General features: G+C 26.9%; 1 protein-coding gene and 2 non-coding genes across 3 annotated transcripts; 1 reads left to right on the top strand and 2 right to left on the bottom strand.

Annotated features, from left to right (window-relative positions):
- Nucleotides 1–4,261: 4,261 nt before the first annotated feature.
- LOC113787441 (small nucleolar RNA Z195/SNORD33/SNORD32 family) lies at nucleotides 4,262–4,338 on the bottom strand. Its single transcript, XR_003473945.1, has one exon. It is a non-coding gene; the product is annotated as a small nucleolar RNA Z195/SNORD33/SNORD32 family (small nucleolar RNA).
- Nucleotides 4,339–4,446: 108 nt separating this feature from the next.
- On the bottom strand, nucleotides 4,447–4,528 carry LOC113787374 (small nucleolar RNA U31b). Its single transcript, XR_003473881.1, has one exon. It is a non-coding gene; the product is annotated as a small nucleolar RNA U31b (small nucleolar RNA).
- A 6,456-nt stretch (nucleotides 4,529–10,984) lies between these two features.
- On the top strand, nucleotides 10,985–13,453 carry LOC101492445 (inositol oxygenase 2-like). Its single transcript, XM_004503456.4, has 11 exons — nucleotides 10,985–11,214; nucleotides 11,328–11,466; nucleotides 11,586–11,667; nucleotides 11,768–11,972; nucleotides 12,167–12,226; nucleotides 12,322–12,374; nucleotides 12,466–12,588; nucleotides 12,716–12,785; nucleotides 12,864–12,942; nucleotides 13,040–13,121; nucleotides 13,228–13,453. Exons 1-11 carry the CDS (start codon nucleotides 11,193–11,195, stop codon nucleotides 13,252–13,254), a joined length of 942 nt encoding a protein of 313 aa, XP_004503513.1. The 5' UTR covers nucleotides 10,985–11,192; the 3' UTR covers nucleotides 13,255–13,453.
- The last annotated feature ends 6,270 nt before the right edge of the window (nucleotides 13,454–19,723 follow it).

Here is a 19,723-nt window from a genome sequence, read left to right as displayed (position 1 = left end):
TTTAATATAAAAGTTAGACTCAATTTTATTTTTTTATTTTTAAATTTTTAATTTATACAGATCAGATTTAGATTTATAAAAAAATATAATAAATTTGATAAATTAATATATATATATATTATTTACTAACTTTATTACTTATTAATTTTAGTATTTATTATTTTAAATTTGTTAATTATAAATTCATTTTATTTCTTTGTTTTTTAAATGGTTATTGCATATTTCCTAGTTGTAATTTTATTAGATTTAATTATAATTTTATTAATTTTTTTATATAAAAGTCTAATTTAGTTAATTTAGAAAAATAAAAATATATTAATTAAATATTTTAATATAAAATAAATATTCGGGGTATTCCCATCCATGTATTGTAGTAGTGATTTTGGTAGTTGAGTTTTGCTAATTTAGTTAGAAATAGAAATTGGGGAACGGCACCTAATCCGTGCAAGTGATGGGTGGCATGTGGAGGGACAGATAGCCTCTGCGAAGGACATTGAATTGAAGCTCTCTTCCAGTCTCCAGTAACCGACAAAAAATAATATCCGTACCTGTAAGATGGTGACAGATGTACGGATTCTTCCACTATCCACGCGTCCTCTTTTGACCATACTCGTGTGCCCTAATCCTTTCACATCGCACCATTTGTCTATTCATCATTAACACGCGTCATCTTCCTCTTCTGCTCTCGAGATTCGCGTGATCCCTGTCTCTTCATTTATAAACAAAAATAAATGCATATAATTAAAAATTAAGAGTAAATATATTAATGTTTTTTATTTTTTTTTTCTTAAAAGAATCTTCGAATACTGTTGATCCTTATAATATTACCATTACAATGAAAACTATTTATAGATAGAGAAATACATAGTTACCATTCGGTGATAATTGACTCTTGGATAAATAAGTTATTTAGCTTTAGCATTTTATAATATAAATTTTTGTTGTATAAATACTAATTATAATTTATTTTTATAATATAAGGTAAATAAATTAAAACATTTTTATATAAATTATAAGCTATTTTTATAAATTTTTGTTATAATTAAATAAATTCAAATAAATTAATTTAAATAGACTATTAATTATTTTTGAAGAGTGGTTGATAATTTATTCAAAAACCAATCAAAATTAATCATATTTGTAAATTTAGATGCGAAGTAAAAAATAATTTGTTTATAATAATAGCTTTCATCAGTTAAATAAACTATCCGTAATATTTTAAGAGTAGTTTAGAAAAACATCATAATTAACTATTTTTTTAACCGCTAATTAATTTTATTATATTATTAAATTTTATTAAAAATAAATATCAAATACTTAATCTCTTTATCACTCTAATTATGTGTAAAATATTGCGTCGGCGGTTCCTACAAATTGATGCGCCTAACCCAAAAATCAATAAGAGAAGTGTGTCAATGATTTTAGTATATATTTATAAGTTAGGCTCTTCAAGTTATCTTTTTTTAATAATAATTTCAAATTTTAGATTTTGTTTTTTCATTTATTTTATAAAAATTAAAATAATTATCTTAGACTAACGTCTGGGCGGACTCTCAAATGTATCGGCCTATCCTTTTTTATCAAACAAAAATTTATTTATTTAATCAATAATATAGAATAAAATTATAAATAAAATAATTTTAATATGAATCAATAAAAAAAATTAAATGTTAAAAAATGTAAGCATTGATGTTTTAAAAAATCAGTTATTGAATAGTTATTTAAGTAAAACAGAAAATAATAAAATTGTAAACAAAATAATTTAAGCCAAGGGTAAAGTTAGAAGAAAAATAGACTACATCAAAATTTTGCATCCGCTTTATATATACTATAGTTTTATTGGAGTTTTCTTTTAAATAATTAAAATAACAATTATAAAGATAACATGACTTTCATATTAATTTGTTTAGTAACCACATCGTGTAAATTGGGTGTAGGATAAAATGTTTGAAACAACGTTAAAAATTTAAGAGGCTAAAGTTACGAACTGAACAAATAAGAAAATTAAATTACGAATTAAACAAATAAAAAGATTAAAACTTTTTAAATCTTATTTTTTATGTTTTAAATAAGTATCTTCTATTAAATATAATTTTATTTGAAACGTATTTAATACTAAATATAAATATTTCTCTACGATTTAAATTCAGATTATATTAAACCTAATTCTTATTGATTATATAAACCTTATATTATCACCCAAAATCAAGGAATGAATATCATTATAAATAAAAAATTAAATACACAATTTTTTATGTATGTTTCAATATAATATTTCTAATTAGACAGACACTCGTTATCATTCCTATTTTTCCTCTTTAGTTATTCATGAGATCGTAATTGACGCCTTGAATTCTGAGTTAAATAAGTAAAGTCTTATAATTATTTTTTTTTTTTTATTATTATTATTATTATACGTCAACTGTTAAATTTTATTTAGAGTGATGAAACTTGAGTCTTGAATTATGAATCTAGACAGAGGGCGTAAGATACTGACTTCCTTATAATTTAATTGTGAATTAGATTAAGCTAGGCATCACTTTGCCCTCATTTAGATGCTTATCGTATGTTGACAAAAGCTAATTATGAAACCTCTACCACTAAATTGCACTGTTTGCTTGCCTGCCATGGAAGGTACATAAAACACGTGGAGATTCTAATTGACATATGATTTCATTTTTCATTCTCTCATTTTTACTTTTCATCCCCTTAATTATTTTACTCCAAGTTTTCTCCAATCTTGCAAAAACGGAAGAAAAAATGAATACGCACTTTCAGTACAAAAATATTCTCACAAATAATGCACTCAAATTTAATGCTTTTATATACTAATGTGAATTATGAACTTGCAAATCATTATCCAACATGATGCACCACTAGACTACATAAATGGCTTTTAAATTGTTCGTGGCTTTTGGCAACTAATTCACTGGAGATAGAGACCATTGGATTAGGAACTGATAGATGACCAACTGATTTAAATAGCGGAGATTGCTTGCAGTAAGATTTGTACGTATGTCGACGGGTTTCCATCATCAAAAATGAGAAATTATTATTAATACATTAATTGTCAACAATTATGTAGGTGTTTCACATAAGATTTAAACTACAATTTAAATTTCATCGCTTGATATTACTAAGTAGAACTCTTAGAAGCTTCAGGTTGACCCTGCTCATTGTACTTAGTTTAGATTCACTGCAATGAAATTGCAGTTCGGCGTATAAAAAAGTATTTTTATTCACATATCAAATTATATATGCTAACTTTCATGATTTTGTTGGTTATGGCGTGTGATTGAATCACACTACCACAACTTGCAATAGTCGGATTCGGCAACACATGTGCAGAAATAGTTATTAGGCGGATGGGTTGCCAAATCTATTGCAAAAGCCAATAGTTGTGGAACTGTTCAAAACATAAACTTTATTTTTGTTGGTAGGCTGAACATACTTTACTTCTGTAACAACATACTTATAATTATGTGTTACAAGTTCAAACCTTAATTATGCATTCTTTTTAACTTGGAAAATTGACTAATATATTTTGTCATATAATAGAAACATGAACAACATCTTCAAGCTCCCTTAATGCCTTACCCACAAACATCAACAAAACACTGCATAGTTGCAGCAGTTGTATTTTTTCAGATACAAACACCGAGCATTGACCTTGCAGCAAAATGAATTAGGTACTAAAACACTTGATTTTTTTTAAGAATTAGTTCTGCCTTAATTCATTTTAAATTTAGATTTTATTATTTGTTCACAAACACGTTAATTTGTTTTGATTTCACTTAACTTTAAAGTTCTGTCCAAATCAGACATACTAAAGGTTCATGATATCATCTCACTGGGGACAATAAGCTTTTGAATTACCTACATAACATAACTAAAAATTGTATGTCTCATTCTTTCAAAATGTAAACAGGGAAATAGTAACAAAAGGCTTATATTGAGAAAGCCGCTGTGTCGCAAGACCTGTAAAATCTCACTGTATGCCCTTTAAACGAGATGTCCAGATACAGCAAGACATAAAGTCTGGACTCTGGACATCAGATACCATGGGCAAATATAAACACAATGTTTTAAACTAACACCACAAAACAAGTAATGAATAAGAAATTTAATCCGCAAATTCATGAATCATGGTGACCTAAATCCTACAAATTCAGAAAAATCTGAAGTTAAGCATGATAATTACAGACTAGAATGCAATAAACCAATTACAGAATATAAACAAAATACAAAAGCCAATTACAAGAAGAGATCAGATGGTAGTGCATGTTAGTATTCATCACTCTATTGCAGAATTGATGGATAAATATCATCATATCTCATTGATTTTGTAATATAACAAAGATTAAATAAGAAATTTGATAAATTTGGGATCATAAAAAAGTTATTGCACTAATGACTAGTGATAGTGAGATTCACTAAAAAAAAATAGGATCAGATAAGAATGTCAGTCACCATGTTACACCTTGTGGTGCATATTAAGACTGGGGCGACAAATACTATCATCACATCCTTTATAAATTTCAAGCACCATACGAATACAATCAAATTAAATTAAAAAGTACATTTCAACATTCAAATGCAATTTAAAATAACAAAATTGCGTAGAATTGGTTACACAAATAAAACCATGAAAATTGAAATGCAAATCAGAGAACAGGTAACTCTGCCGCTTATGCTGCTTCTCAACGTTTTCCAGTGGAGGAAAGGGCAACTATTTCACTAAGCTATATAACCGCTGCGTCTCTAGGTTTTTTTTTTTTTTTCTTATAATCAAAATGAAAATTTTTTGTTAACTAGAAAACGATTGGGCCAGATCCAATAAAATCTGGTCTTAGATTTTAAAATACCGGTACATTGCTACTCTCACCCCTTAACATTTTTTAAAGTCTATAAAGTTCATTTGTTTTTTAAAATGTAAATACTAACTTGAAAATTTTCTGAACACCTTTAAATTTGTTCCAGGGTATATAATGTTATTCTAGTTTTTATTTTTTTTATCAAATTTCTTATATATATATATATATATATATATATATATATTTAATAAACATGTGAAATTACACTGATGTTTGTCAACTTTAAGAATTTAAATAATATTTTGATATGTTTAGTTCAAATGTAGGAGACTTAGATCCGTATATAATAGTGTCTAATATATTCTTAAGTATGCAAGTGATTTAATGAATTTGTGATAAAGTTGATTGATATGATATATAATGAAATAGTTTTCAATTGTTTATAATTGTAAATAATGAGTAAGTTCAAGGCTATATATATGTGTATATAATTTTAGTTTTTAATTATGATTAACACAAATTATAAGTATTTTAAGTTTGTATATATTTCTTTCTTTCTTTTCTCTTATATTTATGTGTTAGATTGTTGTGAGATGTAGTTCAAATGTTTATTTTAAATAATGTGAGTGTACTTGAGGCATCGGAAGCATGAAAAAGTTTATGTATTGTAATAATTTTTATAAAATATATTTCTCTTAATGTAATTAAACAACGATCATTGTTTTTTCTCCAAGTTTTGAAATATATAAATTATATTTTTGTGTTTCTTTTAATTTCTTAACAATCTAGTGTATAACTCAACTAAGTCGATTCACAATACTAGCAATGTAGTATAAGTAATTAGGAGTATTCGCAATGTGGTTTAGAATGATTTTGATGTAAAAAATAATTCGACCCAAATATTAAAATACTTGTGGTTCGGTTTGGTTTGCATGACAATTAAAAAAAGTCTAATTCAATTTGATCCAACTTAGTGAATTTAAATTGGATCAATTTTCGGTTTTTCAAAATTACAATATTAAAAATATTAATCTAATACTAAATTTATAAAATTACATTGAGGTACCATAAGTACCAAGTTTGAAGCGAAATATTATATATAATATACTAAAATTTAACATTACAAATTAATATTAGTTAATTATGTTTGAAATATATGAAATAGTGATAGAAATATACAAAATTATAAAAAAAGTAATTAAAATTAAAAAATAATAATTTAATACAATAACTCATACTAATAAAAAATTGAGAAGTATTAAAATTTCTACACGTGATTTGTTTTTTAAAAATAAATTCAAAATTCTATCTGGTCTAAACGATTTTCTCAAAAAAAATATTCAACTCATTCAATAAATTCAATTTTGTGTTGTTTTTATTTTTCGTTTTTATCAATCTGTGTTTTTTTATTGATTTGGATGTGAACCTATTATTAGTAATTGTGTTGCAACACATTTAAAATCGACGGTTGCATATACTTATCTAATTAGATGTCCCCTCCAACCATTATGTACCTCGAATATTAGTTAGAAGTATTAGAAATATCTATCATCCACTCATGCAGCTTTACCTCTCACACCTAAAACACATCAAGAGATTATTGTATATTTTTTATCTCTACTATTTGATGATCAAATTTTTTCAAAAAATATAAAAGAATTTCAAAATTTTTGATTAATGTGAAACTTCTAAAAAAATTTAGAAGTTAAAAAATAAATAAAAAATATAGATGAATGTTAAACTTACGGAATGCAATTTTTCTAAAAAAATTTAAACAAATTTAAAACTTTGTATAAATGTGAAACTTCGAAAAATAATTTTTCTAAAAGTTTGAAAAAATTAAAAACCTTGGACGAATGTAAAATTCTTGAAATGCAATTTATTTCAAAGTATTAAAAAAATTTAAAACTTTTGATGAATGTGAAACTTTCGTAATGTACTTTTTTTAAGTTTTAAAAAAAAAATTGAAACTTTAAATGAATGTGAAACATTCGAAATATAAATTTTCTAAAAATTAAAACAAGTATCGAAACTTTGAACGAGTATGAAACTTCTAAAATGCAATTTTTTAAAAGTTTAAAAAAAAATTGAAAATTTGAATTCATGTGAACCTTTCAAAATGTAAATTTTTTTTCATAGCTTTTAAAAGAAATTTGAAATTGTGGATGAATGTGAGACTTTTAAAATATAATATTTTCAAAAGTTTTAAAATTTGTACTAAAAAAAATCTTTTGAAATGTAATTTTTCTAAAAATTTGAATGTCAAAATTTTAATAATTTTAGAAATATATCAAGTAGTAAGAAGTAAAATGGTTTTTTCAAGTGCTTTAAGGGTGTGAGGAAAAGGTGAAACTATGAGAGGTAGTGAGGCCTATGGACCCAGTTTTCTTATAAAAAATTGTATGGGCTTAGTGAGGCCTATGGGCCCAGGTTAAAAAAATTGTTGTATTTTTTAAAAAATTAATGTTTTTTTTTATAATTTTTGAAAAATATTTTTTTTTGAAAAATTTTCTTATAATTTTTTTTTTTGATATTTTCAGATAAAAAATATTTACAATTTTTTTTTTCTGAAAATAAAAATCAATTTTTTCAAGAAAAATAATTTTTTGATTTTGCTCACAAATTTTTTCGAGAAAATAATAATTTAAAACTTTTTCCGCAAAAAAAAATTATATTTTTTTGAGAAATTTTTCCAAAAATATAAATTTTAAAAAATTGGTCAAGATTTTAAACTTTAAATTAGACTTATGAGTCTCTCACTTAAACACACATAAAATAATAAAATAATAGGTTGAGATTTAAAAAAAAATTATTTTAATAGAAAACTTAATATTATAGATTTAGTTGAACATTTTTTAGAGAAAACTTTAACCTTTATAATTTTATTGATAGCTCTAATAGCAGGTATAAGTAAGAGTATATGGCTTGAGATGAAAGGGTATACATTCATACATGATGTGGTTATGACCATTCTCTCCATGTTCCATTTTTGTCTTTAAAAAGTAGTCTAATAGTATAAGTTGAACATTCAATATTTCCCAAACATAGTTTCCAACGATACACACTTAAATCGTGCATTTATTAGGAGACTAATTCATTAAGATAATTAAAAATTATTTAATGATTTTACATATTTATATATATATATTATATTATATTATATGTCATAGATTAAACTTTCGATCAAATTATTAAAGAGTTTAAACATCTATTATTTATGTCACATTATATATGTTAATGTTTTAATTATTATTTGAATATTTTATAAATTATTTAGGTAGATGTTGATTTTTCTTAGATAATTTTTACTAATTTTTGTCTTTCAAGTAGACACAACCATCGTCCATCGTAACATAATTTTGCTAGGCTTTTCGGCCACACAAATGAAACTCATAATATTTGGTTTGGTACATTCAATTAAAATTGAGCCGTCATGATTTTACTAGGCTTTTCGTCCACATAAATACAACTCATAATATTTAGTTGGGTATGTCCAATTAAAACTGAGCCAATTTGTTATTGGCATACATACGTGATAATTTCCTCTTTCATCTTTTGTATTATAAAAAATTATCAATTAACACGTTCAAATAAATCAATTTAAATACATATTTTGACAAACAAACACATTTCAATTGACTAATTCATAAAGTATTAGAGATAAAAAGAAATCACTTAAATGCACAAGTACAATCTCTCGATTGTGGTGGATTTTGTACTTTGTAATTAAAATGAATAAAGACATTCTTTGTTAGTAGTGTTCTATATCCTATAGCTTGTCTGTAGAAGTGATAATATATTTATTGCAATATCACATATGTTATTGACATAAGATAAATGCTCATTTGTTCCCTAATGTTGTTTCATCACCCTTAAATACTCTACTAAAAACTACGATTCAGTAGTATATTTTACATTAAAAACTAAAATTTGATAAAAAAAAAAAAAAAAACTAAAAAATTGAGGGTTGAATGAACACTCAACTTAACATAAATCTTAACCATTTTTGTTTGCATGAGGTGCTATGTGGTATTGCCCGCATTGGGCCCCATGATGGGCCTCAATTTGTAAGGGTTTATTCCAATATTATACTTCCGACCGACAAATAAAAAATAGGACCATCAAATGTGTGACATATATTGATTGTATACGTGGATGCATGTGATTATTGTTTTTTTGTTCAATAGATGCATGTGAAATTTGTGTGGAGTATAAGTACGTACACTGTACTACTGGAAAGAAGTACGATTTGTTTTTGGAGCGATTTGGCATTGAAAAAGGCCTAAAGGATGTTGCATTCCACAAAAAAAAAAAAAAAAAAAAAAAAACTTAGTTGTTTCTATTATGCTTAACAATAGTGTTGCATCTCATTGGTGGGGGAACCTTTATTGAATGTTTGTTATGTTTTGTATATAGTCCTTAAATCTAAAAACAAAACATTTCCTTATGAGATAGTAAAAAAAAAAAAAAAAAAAAAAAAGAACTGATTAAAAGCTTAAATGAGCCCAAAACTCGTATAATATGTTGGTTTGAGGATAAGAATTAAATTAAACAACTATTTATACGACCAAAAATAAAATACTGTTTTAAAAATTTTAAGAATAAAATAAGTCATTTTCTTTTCTCAATGTTTGTCTCAGTTGGCCAATTTAAATTTTATATTTTGTTAAAATACATGTCGAGTTGTCTACAATATTGTAAATTAAACTTCAATAGATATTAATACTTATTTGGTAGATGATTGATAAATATTTATATTAATTTTCTTTAAATTTTAAAGTCTGCTATAATCTTAATAAATTATCATAATTAAACTTATCTAAAATTTATTTATATTAAAAAAGTACATTTTAAATTGATTAATTTGGATATTTGTTTAAGAAAAAAAACTACAATAAAATTATTTATTTATTTATTAGTGACATCAATGATTTGACCCAATTAAATAGAGTCCATATACTACAGGAGACGTAGATGAAGGCTGGCTCACATAGAAAGAGGCCAGCGCTTTTGGGCAAACAAAAAACAAAAGATGAACTCTAGTTCAGTTTTACATATAAGAATATTAGTGAAATTAAGTATTTATGAACTCTAGTCTCATAAATACTACTCAAATAGTAATTGGGGGAAACACTCTAATTATATCGGTTTTTGGGTTTGATTTTTTTTAAAACAAATATCTCATATGTGACAAAAAAAAAACTTTTTTTTTTTACTGAAAAATCAATTTCCCATACTAACATCATGAAATACTTTTTTATTTTATTTTAATTGTTTAATTTGAATTGTATGTAGTTTTAAGGAAAAATATTAATTTTGTTGATTTTAATGAAGATACTTTATCTTATAAATGTACTTTTGTTTAAAAGTAAATTCTTTAATGTAATTTATATTCAAATATTTTTCTTTAAACATAATTTTACAAAATAACTTTTGTTTGAATTATATAATACTACTATAATTACTTTTGTATACTTTTTACTTTTTACTATAATTACTTTTGTATACTATAATTACTTACTCCCATAACTATATTACTTTTTACATAATTTTTACATAATTTCTACTATAATTACTTTTTACATAATTTTACAAAATAACTTTTGTATACTTTTTTAATACTACTATAATTACCGCAAATAAAATCTCAATAGCAAATAAATTAAATAATTAAAAATTTTAAAGTAAAATAAAAAATAATTAATGAATCGACAAAAATAACAAATTATTGCATAAGGGAGTACTATAGTTACTATAAAAAAGTATAATCAACCATATTTTACTATTCAAAAGTAGAATTAATTTTGGATTTTTTAGAAAGTCAAAAGATGAGTTGGTATTGATTAGATGCATCGTCAGGAGGGAATTGTTATCGTTTAACCCTCGTCATGTGTGTACACAAATCCACGTAATGCTGACTCATGGTCATCGTCTTCTATTTAAGTAATAAATATATTTTTTATAAAATAATTAATTACATGAATAAAATTAAGTAAAAAATCATATTAATAAATGATAATTAATATTAAAATTGACCAGATAATGAAAATAAAAATTGGGTGGTGCTTGTCCATGTCCATGTCCAACTTGTAATTAACAATTTATGATTATAATTTTTCCTAAAAAGATTTTTTATGATTGAAAAAGGAAGTAACAACCGTACCATTACTCTGTTTGGAAGTACGTGGATAAGCACGGTTTCAACTTTTTGGCCTCGAGATATTTTTTTGTAGAGGATTCCAACTAACCTTCCAAATTCCCAGGACTATAAATACATCTCAATTCTCATCAATACTATTATGTTATAGTTAATTATTTCACTCATTTCATTTCACATATTCTCCTTTCTCATATTTTTCTGCTCTACCTACTGAGAAAATGACCATACTCGTTGACTCTGGTATGATTCATTTTTTGTTTGTGTTTTTAATATTATTTGTTATCATTCATTGTTTTTTTATTCATATTATTGTTCATCATATAAATAATGTCACATTACATAAATGGTCTCAGGGTCACAATTTGAAGATAAAAATGTTCATTCTGAAGACACCAATGAACTTGTTCTCGATGGTGGATTTCCTGTTCCAAACCACGCTTCTCAAAATGGATTTTTGGCTCCTGAGATTAATTCATTTGGCCATTCCTTCAGGTTAATTCCAATTCCATTTCAATTTTTTTGTCATTGTTTATTATAACCATGTTTTTTATTTGAAATTAAAAGAAGAAATTGACAAGGGTCTTTGAATTATTTTTGTAATTATTTGGCAGAAATTATGATGAAGAAAGTGAAAGGCAAAAAGGTGTTGATGAATTCTATAGGTTACAACACATAAACCAGACATATGATTTTGTAAGCAAAGTTTTATTATCTCCATCAAATATATGTCTATTCGCATGAATCAAATGTAATTATGACCAAAGTTCCAATTTTTAAATAAAATCTAATGTAGGTCAATAAAATGAGGGAAGAATACAAGAAATTTAACAAAGCAGAAATGAGCATATGGGAATGTTGTGAGTTGCTGAATGAGGTTGTGGATGAGAGTGATCCTGATTTGGATGAACCTCAAATTCAACATTTGTTGCAATCAGCTGAGGCTATTAGAAAAGATTATCCTAATGAAGATTGGTTGCATTTGACAGCTCTCATCCATGGTACATATACATACCCTTTTAAATTTTTATTTTTTAATTTAATATTCCTTCTAGATATGATATGGTGGACTAAAGTGTCATTTACAATTTCAAGTCATAATCAACTATATCTTCATTTGACCAAGTCTAGTCACACCTTACTCATAGGATATTTGAGGTCTTAACAAATTATTATTGATTTTTTTTTCTTCCAGATCTTGGAAAAATTCTCCTGCTTCCTAAATTTGGTGCACTACCTCAATGGGCTGTTGTTGGTTAGAAATTGTTCCTTAAATCTTCTTTAATATGATTTATTTTAACTTATGCTTCCAATTTATTATGCTTAAAAATTGAATTCAACATTTTGCAGGGGACACATTTCCCTTAGGCTGTGCCTTTGATGAATCAAATGTTCTCCACAAGGTAATTATAAATTTATTCTTATAAACTTTACTTTGACACAATTATTTTATCTAAAAATAATTAATTTACCTAATTTTTGTTCTTGATGCAGTATTTCAAGGACAACCTTGATACCAAATGTCCTGCTTATAGCACTAAGAATGGGATCTACACCGAAGGATGTGGATTAGATAATGTGACAATGTCATGGGGACATGATGATTATATGTATTGGGTGAGTCCATAAATAATTCGTCACACTATATAATAAAATTTACATATTTGACGGTCCAAATCATATTTTCTATATATTCCTCGATACTTAATTTATAATATAATATATAATACATTCGAATGTGCAGGTTGCTAAAGAAAATGGCACCACTTTGCCACCAGCTGGATTGTTCATTATCAGATACCACTCCTTCTACCGTAAGCATTTTCATCATAATCTGAAAACTTTGTATTATAATCAGCAAAATTAAATACTAAAAATCTATGACTTTGCAGCTTTGCATAGGGAAGGTGCGTACACACACTTGATGAATGAAGAAGATCGTGAGAATTTGAAGTGGCTACACGTATTTAAGTATGTTTGTGTCACATTATTATTTTTTAATTAATTTGTACACATTTTTTATTATGCTAATTACTCAACTTAATACTTATGATATAAATATGTACAGCAAATATGATCTCTACAGCAAAAGCAAAGTTCTAATCGACGTTGAAGAAGTAAAACCATACTATTTATCGCTTATTGAGAAGGTGAGATCAAATTCGATCTGTGTGGTGTATGTAACGTCAATCTTTATAATTTGATCATTGTTTTTAAATGTGAGTACTTATTTTTCTTTTGGGTGTCTTTTTGCAGTATTTCCCTGCAAAGCTTAGATGGTGAATCTTGAAGATACTAAAGATTAAAGATTGAGGGGGTCTAGAATTTGAAGGAACCATATATTTAATTATTGGCAAGCGGTTTGCAAAACTATTAAAAGATTAAAGTTTTTTTCACCAAGGTTTCAATGCTTTTATGTACTCTCTTGCAATCTAGTACTTTATTTATCGATGATGAAATAATAATTTATGGATTTCGTACACTCGTTTTAAGAAAATGATGCATGAGTTATAAATTATTACACAAGATTACAAAGATGAAATTTATGGCGTATATAGAATTGTGCAACCAATCACTTGAATTGACAATGTCAATCACAAGGAGTAGGAGTTTGAATTGTGATTCTCCTTTTATGAAATTAATTATTGCTTTTTAAATTTAGTTAAATTCACGATCAATTTTGGTTTCAAATGAAATAAAAACATGTTTAGTGAAAACAAAAGGAAATTTATTTACGTGATTTATGCTTAGTGAGTAAGAAATAAATTAAATATAAGAGAAAGAGAATCACATAGTAATATATCATGATTTAACAAAAGTGAGTTACGTTTAGTGGTCAAAATCTGTGAGTTTTTTTCACTAAAATGTTTAAACAAAAATGTTTTTACCTTTCACACCAACTTTCAAGATCAATCTTGACCAGTTACAATATTTCATCTCTCAACCTTGAAAAGATTTCCAACAGTTACTTTCAGTCCAGAAAGGGTTTTTTACAAATCACATTGTAGTCACAAAATGAATTTTACAATATACTCAACATGTTTTAGTTTGAGTTTAAAATGAAATGATAAAGATAATTGATGGATTAAAATACACTAAACACTTGTTTTAGTTTTGATTCTTAGCAAATAGATTCAACAAATAGATCCTTAAATCTAATGAAATAGAACTGAAGCTTTTGCTTAATTGAAAAACTTAGATTTCTCAAGAATGATTGTTTAAGTGATTGATTGTTTGAACTTTAAACTCTTGCTATTTCTTTGACCTTGAGGTTCCTTTTATAAGCTTGATGAAGGATTGTGACAACTCATGTAGTCGTTGGGAATCCAGCTGTCCACTTTTAATTTTAATAGACATGTGTAGTAAAATAACGAGAATGTTCTTGCCTTATAACCAGAAAAATCTTCGTTTTTTGTTTTAAGTGCTAGACTAAGAGCTTATGACAATTGTTGGATGCCATTTTTTTTTTTGCTTTGTACGCAGGCTGCACAGAGATGCAGTGTTTGTCATTTATGTTTTGGTTGTATTTGTTACTTTATTCATTAAACTAGAGATTGATCTTGTTGTTTGTTCTTGATGTTTTGCTTTGCCTTTGTTGATCTTTTTGGGTTGAATCTGTCAGAAATGATCTTGTGTACACAAGTATGGTACTTTCGTAAACCAGAACAATCTTGTTTAAGGAAAGCTTTGTTCTTTTGCAGACCAGAATGTTCTTGACTTGAAAGCTGTAAAAAACCAGAACAATCTTCATGTTTTCAGACTTCTGTTTTTAATGACCAAAATGATCTTTCTTTCTCAAAATGATCTTGTGTTGTTATATTTTAATATTTATCTTCAATTAATACACTAAAAAAACACATTGTTAAATAGCAACACACTTTTAGAATCATAGTTAAAAGATTAATTAACTTTGTTGGGTTATTATCAAAATATTAATTTGTGATTTTGTCTCAACACCACTATAACATATTACCACCGACCCCTCAACAAAAATCTTTTGTACTCAATATGTCAACATATAGTCTCTTTGTCACTTAGACTAATAATAACAATAAAATTAGTTTCTTCAATTTCATCCCCCGTTCTTATTTTAGATTTTTGTATACTAAAAGATTTTTGATACACAAGATCCTCATCAGGAGCAGGTGGAGAGCATACAATTGCAACTTAGAGTCGGGACATGAAATAGTAATGTAGAAATAGTTTAAGAGGAAGAAGCGAATTTTAGAAGCAAATATTTCAAGAAAACACACTAGTTCAACCATATAACACAAATGGTCGCCATTTATAGTGGGCTCTCTCATTGTTAGAGCTTGGCTCATGTGAAAAAGAAAAGGGAAACGAAAATGAAAAATAATTGGCACGCCATAAACAAGAAGAGAACAAGGAAATTTGTTTTTCACGTTGGTAATAGGTGTGTAGCAAAGCTCCGTCTGATCTATAATTTTAGTATGTTAGTTTGTTCTTTTAATTTACAACGTTAAGAGTTTTACCTTCTAGTTAATTTGGAACACTCACCCCACTGGAAAATTATTTGTTATTTGTTTGGTTTCCACCATTTGGTGATGACTATTGTTGATTGATGCTCCATAATGTTACTAGGAAGACTCTGGTGTACCCATTAATTAGTATAGTAGAAGTTTTTACTGGATTAGGTATCGTGGTTTTTATTCTCTTAATTTGAGGGAAGTTTTTCAAGTTAAAAATTGTGTCTGTCTCATATTTAATTTTATGTCAAATGTTGTTGCTTTGTAGAATTCTATTTTTCGTTTGGTCATTTATCTGTACAGGTGGGAAAAAATAATTTGCATTATTGAGATGGTTATCTACGGTTTTTCTCAACAAAGTGGTATCAGAACTCAAAGAAAAAAATATTTTTCATTATTGAGATAGTTATCTATGGTTTTTCTCAACGAAGTGGAATAAGAGCTCGATTGATATATGATGACTCTTCATCATATGCATATTTTTTAAATTGTTTTTAGTCTTATTTATCTTTTATTCATTAATTAATTTAAGGAGTTATTTGATATATTTTGTTAATTTTATTTATTTGCTTTAATGAAATATTTATGTTCTTATTTCCTTGATTAAGTAGAGATTTTTCGGAGTTTTGCATTGTTACTTTGTTTTAATACAGTGCTGAATTTTGGTGAAAAATCAACATGACCTATGTGGAGTATTTCAGCCATATTTGGAGTTCTAGATGTCCAATTGGAGTCAAACCAAATGAAAATGACAGCTATGATCCATCACTACAACTTTCATGAAGACACTGAAACCAAATTTGAACTCAAAAGAGGAGAAATATGCACTAAACTCCATACAGAAGATGCGGGCCCCAAGCGCATTTCGCGACGATGTTACTGTCGATCCGCGCCCTAGGCCCAATGTGCAGCAGAACACATTAAAACTCGGTTTTCTCACTTTTTATGGAATTTTTTTACTATTAGGAAGTGGGGAGACTTGTGCCCTAACAGAGAAACTCAAAGACGATCGTTTCTAACACCATTGGAACAAGTTTATCAAGAATCATTCATGAATTTTTCTTGTAATTCTTCTCTAATCTCTATCTTTTCTATCTCTGTCATGAGTAACTAAACCCTATTTGTTAGGGATTAGTGTAATAAGATGAAATCCTTATTTTTATGATTTGATTTTTAGTTATATGAATGAGTTTATTGAATTATTTTTCTCATCTATGTGTTTAATGTTTTTTATTGTTTGATCAACATTAAAATGTTATAGGATTCGTATTTTGAAACGGAAGTGGACTTTACGAATGTTTGAGATGGGGAATTCATGAATTTGTAGTCTAGAGATAGATGCAGGTCATGAAACCAGTTAAATTAGTTGCAAAGGCAATAGTTTAACAAGAGAATTCATGTACGGTAAGACTTAATTTTAATCTTAAATCCACTAAGGATTTAAGGGTTACTTTGGAATTAAAGATTCTATCACTAAGACATTCGGGCAAGAATAATAAAGAGAATTTGGTAATAATTCAATAAAGGAATTCAATAACTAGGACCAAGTTAGACACTAAGGTTGGATTCGAAGTGAAACTCATCTCTGACATTTTTTTTATTATAAAGGATCAATTTTATTACTGTTGTTAATTTTAAATATTATTTCAATTAATCTGGGAACTTTTTGTTCAATATTAGTAATTAAATATAATTCAATAGTAAAATGCAATCCTTGAGTTCGATACTTGGTACTACCGTTTTATTATTACTTGCAACGATTTAGTACACTTGCTGAAACGCTATCAATATGATTTGTGCATTTAAATGGAGGAGGAAAATAAATGTTCGAATATGATTAAACTCAACTATTCTAATTATACATTTTGGAAGACTCTCATGGAAGACATGATATACAATAAAGATTTGTATGATCTTATTGAGGGTGACATCGTTAAACCCAAAGATAAATATCGCATTGATTGGAAGAAGGCGAATAGAAATGCGGTGACCTTGATCAGACAATGGTTGGATATGAGTGTATATCCAAATGTTGAAATTGAAATAAATGCTAACAAGATGTGTGAGAAATTAAAAGAGTTGTATGAACAAAAGAATGTGCAAAATAAAACATTCTTGATTCGAAAGTTGGAGAATATGAAATATAGATATGGGAGTTCAATGACAAAGCATATGAATATTTTTTAGAATACAATGAATTAATTGACAACAACATATACTAAATTAGATGATGATTTGCAAGAAAATATAATAAGAAGAATTAGATCATTACCCATACAAACAAGTTTATTTTTGCTTAATTGCAATTTTGGTTCCCCTATTTTAGCTGAATCATGAAAGTTCATTTTATTTCTTCCCATTTTTGGTCACCCAAACAGAATTTTGGCCAAAAACTTAATGAAATGTCATTTTTTTAAGCCACACCACACCATTTATGATAATAGATTTCATGTACAATTGTTGCACCTCGAGATCTTGAGGCATGATGTGACTTAAATAAGCGCACAAAAATGACAGTTCATCAAATTTTGAACCAAAATTCTGTTTGGGGGACCAAAACTGGGGATAAATAAAATAGAGGGACTATTTTTGTGATTCAGCTAAAATTGGAAGACCAAAACTGCAATTAAGTTTTTTATTTTTTTATTTTATTTTTATGTTCATTGTCCTTGAACTCATGAAATTTTGTGCAATGTGTTGGATGCAGTATACATGTGTTGACGGAGAAACATGTTAATCCTTATTTGAATTATTATAAGCACTTTTAACGGAGTCGTGCTTGTACGAAATCAAACAAACGTTGACTTGAGGTGTGGTATACCTTTTTAGATTTTTCAAAAAGAAGCTCCAATAACCCCTTGTCTCACCTTCCACAAGTGCATAAACAATGAGAATTGTATTTTTGTTCTCATTATGTGCAATGACTAACAATAGACTTCATTTGTACTTGTCGTACAACAAAGTTCCATCAATTGAGACAAATGGTTTACAAAATTTGAACCCAAAGATACATAGAGGAAAAACTCAGAATAGTCGTTTGAAATTTTTTAAACCTCGTAATAGAGTATTATAATAATATGCAGGTGATACTTCCATTTTCACAATAGTTCCCGAAAGAATTTTTGCATGGTCAACAACCACCTTAGAAGGTCATTGTAAGACTTCTCTCAATTCTCTGAAATCGTTTTGATAGCTTTGTTCTTTGTCATCCATGCTTCGTTCTTATTTTGGATTATCTTGTGAAAGCTTTTTATAAACATGAAGTAGTAATTACTATCTCTTGATTCAAAAAATAGGTGCAAAGCATACTTTGCATGAAGTAGTAATTACTATCTCTTGATTCAAAAAATAGGTGCAAAGCATACTTTGCATGAAGTAGTAATTACTATCTCTTGATTCAAAAAATAGGTGCAAAGCATACTTTGCATGAAGTAGTAATTACTATCTCTTGATTCAAAAAATAGGTGCAAAGCATACTTTGCATGAAGTAGTAATTACTATCTCTAACTTTTAAGAAAGGGAAAATCTAAATTATTATTAGACTTATTTTTGCTCTTTCTCCATTTTGGAGGAATTTAGAAGGGATGAGAGTAGACCATAAAACTTATAAATTATTAAAATTTTCTCACACCCCCTTAAGCCAGACACAAAACTACTGAAAATTCATTTTCTCTCCCCCTCCTCTTCGTTGAACAAAACATATTTATATTTCTTTCTCATCTCATACTTCTCATCTCATACGTTGAAATCTCTCCCATCATTTAGACCAAACATACTTTTAGTGAATTTTGTATAATCTTACTTCATAATACGTTCATGGTATGAGAGACATAAAGTGATTTGGGGAGCTGAAATACTAAAGATGTCACGAATTCAACTATTCATTCTCATAAAATTAACAATTAATTATTATCATTCACCATTTCAAAAAACAAAATAGTTTCATGAGATGGAGACAAATTTAGATTAGTTTAAATTTGCTGTAGAATCCAACACAAATTAAAACCATTTGCAACATAATTTTATAGTACGAAAAATAATAATATTTTTTTACAAAAATCAAAACTGAAACTTTAAAATTTTATAGAAATGATAAAAAAAAAATTTAATTTTAATTTTGAGAGTATTTTTGTTCAATAAAAAATAAAATAAAATCTCAAACAAAATGAACAAACTAATCACTTTTTATCGATTCTTCTTTCATCCTCGAACTTATAAATCCCCCTCATCTTCCATCCAAACTCCCATACATGTGTTGGGATCCT

The sequence above is a fragment of the Cicer arietinum genome, chromosome 6, assembly GCF_000331145.2.
Source record: "Cicer arietinum cultivar CDC Frontier isolate Library 1 chromosome 6, Cicar.CDCFrontier_v2.0, whole genome shotgun sequence".
In the NCBI taxonomy this organism is placed as follows: domain Eukaryota; kingdom Viridiplantae; phylum Streptophyta; class Magnoliopsida; order Fabales; family Fabaceae; genus Cicer; species Cicer arietinum.
Note: the sequence above shows the minus strand (reverse complement) of the source record. Positions and strands in the feature narration are given on the sequence as shown.

Bases quoted from the DNA above. Each gene is read 5' to 3' on its own strand.
- LOC101492445 (XM_004503456.4), top strand. From the start codon at position 11,193: ATGACCATACTCGTTGACTCTG. The intron at 11,973-12,166 runs GTACATATACAT...TTTTTCTTCCAG, and splicing joins TTTGACAGCTCTCATCCATG to ATCTTGGAAAAATTCTCCTG. The intron at 13,122-13,227 runs GTGAGATCAAAT...GTCTTTTTGCAG, and splicing joins ATTTATCGCTTATTGAGAAG to TATTTCCCTGCAAAGCTTAG.